General features: G+C 28.4%; 1 protein-coding gene across 2 annotated transcripts in view; it reads left to right on the top strand.

Annotated features, from left to right (window-relative positions):
• The first annotated feature begins 409 nt into the window (after nucleotides 1–409).
• The window catches only part of Oseg1 (intraflagellar transport protein Oseg1), a 42,077-nt gene continuing 31,978 nt past the window's right edge, over nucleotides 410–10,508 (top strand). Inside the window, exons 1-7 of one of the 2 annotated variants that reach the window (XM_014432583.2) lie at nucleotides 410–699; nucleotides 3,968–4,077; nucleotides 5,670–5,790; nucleotides 6,092–6,295; nucleotides 6,366–6,446; nucleotides 6,529–6,607; nucleotides 6,682–6,876. In XM_014432583.2, coding sequence (XP_014288069.1) covers nucleotides 641–699; nucleotides 3,968–4,077; nucleotides 5,670–5,790; nucleotides 6,092–6,295; nucleotides 6,366–6,446; nucleotides 6,529–6,607; nucleotides 6,682–6,876 — 849 coding nt within the window. In that variant the 5' untranslated portion in view covers nucleotides 410–640. Of the gene's footprint in view, nucleotides 848–3,967; nucleotides 4,078–5,669; nucleotides 5,791–6,091; nucleotides 6,296–6,365; nucleotides 6,447–6,528; nucleotides 6,608–6,681; nucleotides 6,877–10,508 lie in introns of both variants that reach the window. The other variant, XM_014432591.2, reaches the window with a different exon arrangement.

The raw sequence follows: 10,508 nt of genomic DNA, 5'->3' as shown, positions 1-10,508 counted from the left end.
CCAAAAACAAATTTACCTGAGTGCTTAAAATTTATATCCATTTCTGGCTCCAAAAACAATCAGGTCCAGGCCTAAAATATGATTCCACTCCGGGCCCCAAATATAAATCCGACCTGGGCCCCACAAACAAACCCATCCCAGGCCCAAACATAATATTCATCCCATGCCTCAAAAATAAATCCATCCCAGGCACCAAATAGACTAGGTACGCATATCCCTTAAAATCAGGATAACAATTTCTGGCCAAAACATTGGCATATAATTAGTTGATTTATTTTAGTTAGGACTTGGTATGAGACTCATTGTGGTCACTGGTATTAATTAGAAGCACAACAGGTGACGCCAAAAAGAAAGGAAAGTAAAATTACTCTTTGGGAAGAATATTTAACCTGCATATCTGTAGCCTTTAATCTATTTATTTTACCGGTTGCTAAGTAACCTTGCCTAGGTTAAGTTCAAATTTGTAAACAGTTCTTTGTTTGTTATTTGATGTTTACTGAAAATATTTAGTGGTGCCTGTCATCTCCCGTTAATCCTGACTAAAATTAAACTTGGATAATTTTAATGTAGCCAGACTATGAAATTCATTTGGATTGAATAAATTTTTATTGTAATTTGACAACAGTTGAGACCACCCAAAATGAGAACTGTGCCAGCTTGGGTTGATAAAGTGCATGATAGGGACAAAAATGAGCAATGGTATATATTTTATATCATTTTATTGTTTTCTTCTTGCAAGGAATGGCCTAGTTCCTTATTCCTGATGTGTAAAATAAAAAAATACATATACAGCCTTATTTATGACAGTTATTAATTTATTTCCTCATGAGTTTTTCTTGCATATTCGGTAAGTTTGTTCCTTTTAAAATCAAAAACATTTTTTAAAACGTCTTAAAAATTATCTTTAGGATGAAAATTTAATTCTCACCATAATTCTGGTTTTCCTGATCAAAATGCTTCTTCTCTATATTACTTACTCAGCCGTTTTTGTAAGTTGATCTCATTAGAGATCTGATTATTGTCATTTTCCCCCTGATAATATATTTTGTAACTAAGAACTTCAATTTAAAATAAATGTTAAATACCATGCTTTATGATAGAGTACCCCAATTATATATGATCGATCGAGGCTAAATGAATGTTTTTAATATTTAGAAGCCCGCTGAATATAAGATAAATGGAGAAAAAAATTAATAAAGGTAAACCCATATCAAATATTGTTATCAACTAGTAATGGTCACTTACAAAATTTGTAAGCCTATATTTTATTTTTAACAGCTTTATGTTAAACCTTGTAATTCCTTGGTTTTTGAAGATATTTCGTTCAAACATTAAAGATATTGTACATTTCATATCAAAGAGTTTGAATTGTAAAATATTTTCTGTCCAGCTTGTGTCAGTCTCTATTTAATTGTTAAAAACAAAACTAAACAAATGTTAATGCTTTCTAAATAATAAACCTCTTTTAAAATTAAAAAATTTTTGTCAATGCTTTATAAATCATAAACCTCTTAAAATTAAAAACGTTGAAGTTAAAACTTGGACTCATTTTAATTTTTTTTTTCTGGAAATGGGGTTTTTAATATTTTACTCCTCTAAAAAGTTACCCTTTTTTTTCCTGATGAATTTTCAAATATTGTAATTTTACCAAAATCAGGCATATTAATAAATTAAAATATTAAATACTTTCATTCTTTTATTCTGTTGTAACAAGTTTTTTTAAGTTTCATCACTGAGACATTGTTTAAGTTTTAGTTAGAAATTTTAATATAAACACAAAATTGTAAAAAGGCTTGTGCATAAAAAAATTGTGCTCAGATATTCGATCTAAAATATTTAAGAAAGGGTACACTTAAAAAAGGTTTGAAATTTTAACCATTTATTTTAAGGCAATAAAAAAATGTTTTCTAAAAATTTGATACAAATATCAGGCCTGCAACATTTTAGAGAAGTAGTACTGTATAAACAATATGTCCAGAAAAAAAATTTAAGGTGAGTCTTAGTTACGTTTTTTGTTTTCGATTGACTCTGAGTACCTTGTACATTCTTGGCCGCCCGAACCAGCCCTCTTCACACCTGCCTATATTGGGCTATTGGTTTCCAGTTTACAGCATGCAACTCTTTTGCAACTTTGTTAATGTTCTGTCTATCCATCTGTTTTTTGGCCTCCCACGTGGTCTCTTGCCAACTAAACTGGAATTCAGTGCTGGGTACAGACGTCTTGATGGATTGCTTGGAGCCCAAGTTACATCTTTTACATTTCTAATTTTAAAAGAGAAGGTTTTTTAACTTAAAGCTTTTTTTTTTTTTTTCAGTTAAGTAGAAACCTATATAAACTGTATTGAAAATATTGTACATTTCATATGACACCTCTGTAAAATGCAAAATAGGCTGAATTATCTGTGCTAATAAAAAATGATCATTTAAAAAATTAATGAATCCTTTTTTTGAACTCTGAATACAATACAAACATAGATAACAAAAAATAAAAAATAAATAAACATTTTTCACCAACTTTTAAAAAAAATTAAATTGACTTTGATTTACACATTTTTAATTTTACACCTGACGGATCTGTAAGATACGCCCATATTGTCGCAATTACAAAAATCGGAGGCACGGCTCTGGTATTAGATCCGACAGTAAGATTTGAGAGTAATGGCCTCGAACAGGAAGGTTGAGTGGAAAGAGAAAGAAAGGAAGTATATGATAAATACATCCCTTTCCTTAAGGAAAAATTCTGCGAGACCTTTAGAGAGAGAGTTCACCGTGAGAGGCCTCTGGTTTGGATCTCGCAGAACAATACCAGACAGAACAAGGAGTTTCTTAGAAAGCCTAGGTGTTAGCATCGAGGATATTGCGATCTTGGCGGAAAATATTATTTTGGACTCCCTGGGGATTATACATGGGAATTAGCTCTGAGATTATTCATTGTTTTATTTATTTATTTTAGTATGTGGACTTGTCGATTTGTGTGTTTTAACTTATTTATTCATTAAATTATTTTATTTTTTTAAAAACTTATTTATCCACTCATGTATTTCTTTTTACCAACTTTTTATTATATTTTCCATTAATTCTATGTATTAGTTTTTTTTTTTGTAAAATGTATTTATTTGTTTTTCTGTAAACTGATCTACTGCTGTGACTATTATTTCTCTGGTTTGATCTCACATTGCTATCTAATTGTGAATTTGTTTGACGGGTCACTGGAGAGGATCTGAGAGGGGGACTTTGGGAGAGTGAATTTGTCGATCACATTAAATAAAAATTGTGAAATGGTGAAATAGAAGGGACAAGAAAGGCAAATAAAAAAGGAATGAATTGAAATATTTGTATTTAGTGTGTATACTGCAATTGATTGTGAAAAGAAACTGGGAAAAAACAAAAACTGTTTTCTTTCTTTTTTTTATATCATGTAAATATATGTAATTTATATATGGCCGATCACGGATTGATTAGTATGCTGTGTAATGTAGCAACACAATGAATGTATTTGGGCAGCATGGATGAATAAAGCATTTCTCTCTTGAAGTGATTATTGTAATCCTAGGTATCCTTCACACCCAGCTATACATATAGCATATCTCCTATATCTACGTACCAAATACCCATTAAAATCTTAACAGGAGGGTACAAAAAAAAATGAAGTGATTATTGCATAACTTATTTGAATAAATCTTAGTAAAAAGGTTTACGCATCCTAAAGTCGGTATCTGAAAATATTAAAAACAGTAAAGTTATTTTCTGTATTTTAATGGTACCTTAAAATGTATAAGGAACAAGAACAGCTTTTTAGGAAAATTGAATTGAATGTTAATGAAAATTTAAGGTATGCTGGGGTTTGAATCTGGGTTTTGAAGATATTTATCTGTTCTCAAGATATATTATTAGGATTGGGATACAGATTCCTAAATCATAAATTATATGTCTTGAGTAAAAAGCAATAATAATTTTTTTGTTCCAGTATATATTCTGTTTGTTTCAACCCAGATGGGTCTCAGTTAGTTGTTGCTGCAGGACAAAGGGTTTTAGTGTATGACACAAATGATGGTTCTTTAATTCAGCCATTGAAAGGTCAGTTTGAAAGTTCTATTATTATGTTACCTAATTTATTGCTTAATATTTATCAATTTGTTTATCATTATTATACTCCAATTTTTCTATTCTTTTTATTTTTCTGTATAAAATTAATTTATTTATTAATACTGTTTCTAAGTTTTTTTTTCTTCTTATCAACATATCCCCTCTACTTACTTCAATTTTCTCATTATTTATTTTTCCTTATTTACTTCTGTTCATCACATCTTATTATTTCCAGTTTTACTACTTACTACTTTTGAGTTATATAACTTTGTACTTTATTTCTTTAAAGTTTAAAAGCAGTGCAGTTTATAAGAAAAAATAACGTATTTATTTTCCTGCTTTTTTCATCATATCTTGTACATCAATTACTTTCTCTCTTTTCCATTATGTTAATTTTAATTTTGCATTATTCACATATATGTACTAGTATGAATTTAAATAAAATGTTTTTTCTTTCATTTTCCTGTGTTATCATACTATTTGTTATCTTCTTATGTTGCTTCTTATTAGTCTTATATTATCTTCTTATTTTAATATGTGTTATTTTCTTGTTATAATGTTTTTATACTATTATGGTTGTTATCCTGTTTTATACTTAACCTTGATGGAGGCCTGAAAGTTTGGCCAAAATATTGCCCCAATAGATATAAAATAAATACCACTCTTCCCTCCATTAAATAAAAACTTTTTCTTATAAGAAAAATGAAATTGATTATTTATGTTCATTTCACTTTCATTTACCTACATATGAAATATATCATAGGTATTGCGATTGTGAAAAAATTTGAATCCGTATTTTCAACAGAAATGCATGTTTTAAAGTCTCCTGAGTCTAAATTACCAAGTTTCACAAAAAGGTTTATGTGTGCATGTGGTCTGTCTATCTGAATAATGAAAAATTCGGACCCTTAAAATTCCGCATAAAGAGTTCCAGATAGCCACCTATGGACTATAGAAAAAACACTGGGGGTATTGATACTTGAAGGTCATATATTGAAGACTTTAAGTTCACTGTACAAAAATGTTTAGTACATTTTTGGTTATGAGACCAATTTAAATCGGATTGAAAACAAATTTCTAGATTAATAGTAGTAGTATTGTTGTATGACATACCATCAGGGAGCCACAAATTTTAGAAACATTAATATCTGACACATTAAAATGAATGAATTAAATGAATAAATGAAATGAAATAAATAAATTAACTGAATTTATATATAAATGTTTTCTTAACAATATTTATTTATTTCATGACAATAAAATTATGATAATAGTCAAGTTTTACTTCTACTTCTCTACATATAAAATAATTAATTTTTAATCAAACCAGGGAGGTAAGTGAAAGTTGTGTGATGCAAACGTCACAAAGGATTTTCTTCTTTTTAATTGTTTTTATAATTAATTTGATTTTTTATCATGAATTTTCACAAATCTAATATCCTTAAATTTTTTTTTTCATAATAGTATTTTCTATTTTTATACTTTTATGTAGTATATTTTTATATTTTTAACTAGTATTTTTTAATTTGAAAAAAAAAGTTACATTTTCAAGAATTCATTTAATACAATTTTTAAAATTTCAGGTCATGAAAAAACTGTTTATTGTGTTGACTATGGTAAAGATGGAAAGAGATTTGCTTCTGGTAGTGCAGACAAAAATGTTATTATTTGGACATCAAAACTTGAAGGCATTTTAAGATATAAGTATGATTAGTATTGATTACATTAAACAAAAATATAATTTTTTTTTCATATAAATGTTCAATTGATGAACAGTAATTCACAAATAATAAAAGCAGATTATGTAACAACTATTTTAATGATCAATAAATATCTTTTGGAGAAATACAGGTTATAATATTTTTTATAGTAACATCTGTGGCCACGCAGATTAACATTTTTAATGAAATTCAATCATATAGATAACTAATAAAAAAATCCATTAATAAAAAATACTCAGAACTTAAGTTGAGTTATAATTTAATAAAAAGGTATTATTTTATAGCCATAACGATGCTGTCCAGTGCCTTGAATTTAATCCAGTATCTCCATTATTGGCGTCATGTAGCAGTAATGAGCTTAATCTTTGGTCACCTGAAGTAAAATCTGTTGGGCGACACAAGATTCCTACAAGAGTTCTTTCTTGTTCATGGTCTGAGGATGGACAGTTACTTGCTCTTGGTTTAATTAGTGGAATAGTGTCAATTAGGTATTAAATACCAATTCTTATAATTATTCATTTTTATTTATTTTTTTATTAATTTTTTTTTTTTTTAAAGGGGTCGAAATGGAGAGGAAAAAATTAAAATTGAACGACCTACAAAAGCAGCTATTTGGGCTTTAGCTTGGTCCAGGAACAAGTAAGTTTTTGTTAATTACCCATTAGTTCATTACTATATTATTTCAGATTGTATCTTTCTGAAAACATTAAATTGATTTTAGGGAAACCAATACTGATATTTTATGTATTACTGATTGGGGACAAACAATGTCATTTTATTCAAGTACTGGCCAAGAAATTGTAAGTTCTGTTTTGGATTATCTGTAATAATTGTTTCAGTGGTATTTTTAATCTCAAATTTTTTCCGATTTCAGAGTGAAAAGGATAGAAATCTTGGATATGAGTCGTTATGTGCTTCTTATGTGGGAAAAGGGGAGTTTATATTAGTTAGTGGAAGTAACAACTGTTGTACATTATATAATAAAGATGGTGTTAAAGTTTCTGAAATCGGTGATCCACAGAAATCATGGGTTTGGTCCTGTGCTCATCATCCAACTTCTAATTTTGTTGTAAGTAGTGTAGTCAGCAATTTTTTACAAATGTGAACTGTGAATATTATACTATTTAGTTAACTCTGTTTCCACTTTTAACCAACTGGACTGTCTTTTTAAAAGAGAAGGAGAGGTAGAGCTAGTATGTTTTTTTGGAAACTAGAATAAATTTATTTATTTTTTAAAATTTTATCTTCTTACTCCTCCATCCCTGACAGGTTTGTAATGACCATAAGCTGTTCAAGGAATATTCAGAAATAATACTTGGACTGTGGTGGATTATGGTTAATTTGACCCTAAAATACTTTTAATCTGTCTGTGGGAAACATGTCCCAAGTTTCCCCATACTTTTGTTAGCTATACTGAAGTGATGCTGGGATCTGTCCCTCTCATCTCCCTCTACATTTATTCAAAACATTGAAATTATTACACAATGGTTTATCATTTGAATTACTTATTTATCATATAAGTAAATAAAAAACAATTGAATATCCACGCACACGACCTTCATTACTGGTTTAGGTGTCCCATACCAAAATTATTTTTGTATGTTCACTAATATTGGCCTAATTAAGATCTTTTAAGTAATTTAATTATCTTTCAAATGAGCATCTAAAATGTTTGAAGAGGTGAATTGTTTGTACCATATTCCAAAAACTGTTAAAAAAGTGAATGGTTTTCCATAGGTTCGTACCCAAGCACATTTAAATATTTGGTTAAAGAATCTAATACACTATATCTTTGCTAATAACGGTCTGAAAGTTTTCAAGATGACATATCTTAGCCCCCATAATTACTAATATGGAATTTTAATCCATTTATACATCTGATTCAATCAGGAGCAAGGTACAAACTATACTATCTTCCTCTCCAAGTATCTAGTTTGGGCCCCTATCACCATCTATATTGATAAAACATGAATGTCTTTTTTACATTTCACTAATTTGATATAGTTTCATGTTTGAAATAAAACATTAAGATCTCTTTGATCTTTAATAAAGTTTATTTATTTTTTGTAAATATGATTACTTCAATGATATATTGTAATATCCTCTTTTATGAGTAAATTGTTATTTTTTATATATAAATGATTTTTCGTATGTTTTATGTTATGTTTCATTTCAATATGTTTATTTGTAATTATGAGAGATAGTTGACCGTGGATGACTTGTACGAGAAGAAGATGGTTGGGGGTGTGATCAAAATAAAACCCAAATAAGTTGATGAAACTTATTAATTGTGCCAACGTTTCGGCTAGAGTTTCAAGCCTTCATCAGGCCTAAGAACAGAACAAGATAAAAACCAATGAGTATAGAAAATAAAAAATAAAATATATACAGAATGACATAAAGTGAATAATTTTACAGAATGGAATTAGTAAAATGAAGTGATGAGAGAAGTAGAAAATAAAATGTATACATAGATAATTGAATAAGTAGGTAAAATAACATAATTAAGGAAATAAAATAAAAATGAAGTTACAATTTGCAAAGAAGTATGAATATATTAGTTATTAATAATTCAAAAATTGAAATATGGAAAGAAAATATATGTAACCATAATAATTGATAAAGATGCAAAATATAAGTAAAGTTTAACAAAAGAAATGAACAGAAGAAAAAAAAAATTATTTTGAAAACAACAATAATAATATATGGTGAACATAATTAATCACGTGGGTAAGGAAAAATGAGAAAAGAAGTGGTAGTAAAATAAAGATAGACAAAAAAAAGAGAATTCTACGCCGATAATGGCCAAACTCCGAATTAAAAAAGACGTTAAAAGAATGATTAAGTGTTTTTAAGAGGAAACGTTATGAGTGGGTAGAAAATACAAAGTAAAAAGTAGAAAATATTTAGAGGAAAAAGCGTGTGTCAACAAATGGTTTTTGGAAAATTTTAAAAATATAAATATATGTGCAATGATGACAAAGTACCGGAAGATGGAAAAGTTTCATAGATATTTAACAACAGTTAAAAAGAGGAAATGTATATAAGAGAGTGATGACAAATGTGTTAGTAAAAGTTTAAGAAGTGAAATGATACGTTACAAAGTGGGCGGAAAAATAAAATGAATAAAAAAAAATTTATAAAAATTACTTTTTTAATAAATTAACTATTTGCGAATATGTTAATGATAAGTTGTGCTTGTCAGTTTTTAAATTAACGGAAGAAGGTTCTAATTGGATATAGAGGCTTTCAGAGATGAGCCTTTTGTCATGGTTACAAACTGTAGCAAGTATAGACATTTTTTCGAAATCGAAGGAATGATTTAAAGAAAGAGAATGTTCCGAAAATTTAGAGGCAGAATGATTATGTGAGGAAGCTGAATATTTATGTAGTTTGATACGGTCTTTTAAGAGATTTTTGGTTTCGCCTATGTAAGCACAATTACAATTAAGGGTGGAACAAGGGATGCGATATTTTATCACTTCCAATATCAATTCTCCCTCTGTTAAACTCAGCAAATTTTTACTTCCCTCTTTACAAACTTTCAGTCACAATAATTCATATGAAATTCATAATTCTTTAATAATCCGTGATCTTTTATTATCCTTCCCTGTCCCTGACCACTATATTCTTGTTTCTTTTGATGTAGAGAGTTTATTCACCAACATTCCAATAGACAAAGCCCTCCTTATCGTCGAAGCCAATTGGACATCCATTGCATCCCTTCAACTCTGTTGTAAATTTGGTTACCTTATCTTCCAGGGTCAGTTCTTTATCCAAATTTCAGGGCTGGCCATGGAAAATCCTCTAGCTCCCGATTTTTCCAACATTGTCCTCACAACACACTATCTAATATTTACACTAAACTAAAAGATCCTTATGTTTATGTTATTATTATGTTCACCATATATTATTAATGTTATTTCAAAATAATTCTTTTTCTTCAATTCATTTCTTTTGTTAAACTTTACTTATATTTTGCATCTTTATCAATTATTATGGTTACATATATTTTCTTTCTCTCAATTTTCTTTTTCTTTCCATATTTCAATTTTGAAATTATTAATAACTAATATATTCAAACTTCTTTGCATTATATAACTTCATTTTTATTTTATTTCCTTAATTATGTTATTTTACCTACTTATTCAATTACCTATGTTACATTTTATTTTCTACTTCTCTCATCACTTCATTTTATTAATTCCATTCTGTAAAATTATTCACTTTATGTCATTCTGTATATATTTTATTTTTTATTTTCTATACTCATTGGTTGTTATCTTATTCTGTTCTTAGCCCTGATGAAGGCTTGAAACTTTAGCCGAAACGTTGGCACAGTTAAATAAGTTACATTTTTGGGTATTACATTTAAATAAATTACTTATTTGGGTTTCATTTTGACCGCACCCCCAACCATCTTCTCCTAATATGTTTTTATTTGTAATATTAAACTTAAAAGTAAGCTAACCAATTTCGTTCAGTAAAATATGCAGTCACAGTTAGTGAGTGTTTGTTGAGATGAAGAGATAGAGTAAATGGTTATAGAATTGACGCAGTTTTTTAAAGGTAGCAAATAAACTTAGTGTCATTAGTAGCTGAATGTATGTTCTGATTGCCTAGAAACCTGCTCTGAAATTAAGAGTATTATATTAAAAAATTATCCTATCTGTTAAATATTAAAGATTTTAATTTGAAATA

This window comes from Halyomorpha halys, unplaced genomic scaffold, assembly GCF_000696795.3.
Source record: "Halyomorpha halys isolate HHAL.00 unplaced genomic scaffold, Hhal_1.1 Scaffold41.1, whole genome shotgun sequence".
Classification (NCBI taxonomy): Eukaryota; Metazoa; Arthropoda; class Insecta; order Hemiptera; family Pentatomidae; genus Halyomorpha; species Halyomorpha halys.
The sequence above is the reverse complement of the archived record's forward strand: the minus strand, read 5'-3'. Positions and strand labels throughout refer to the sequence as shown.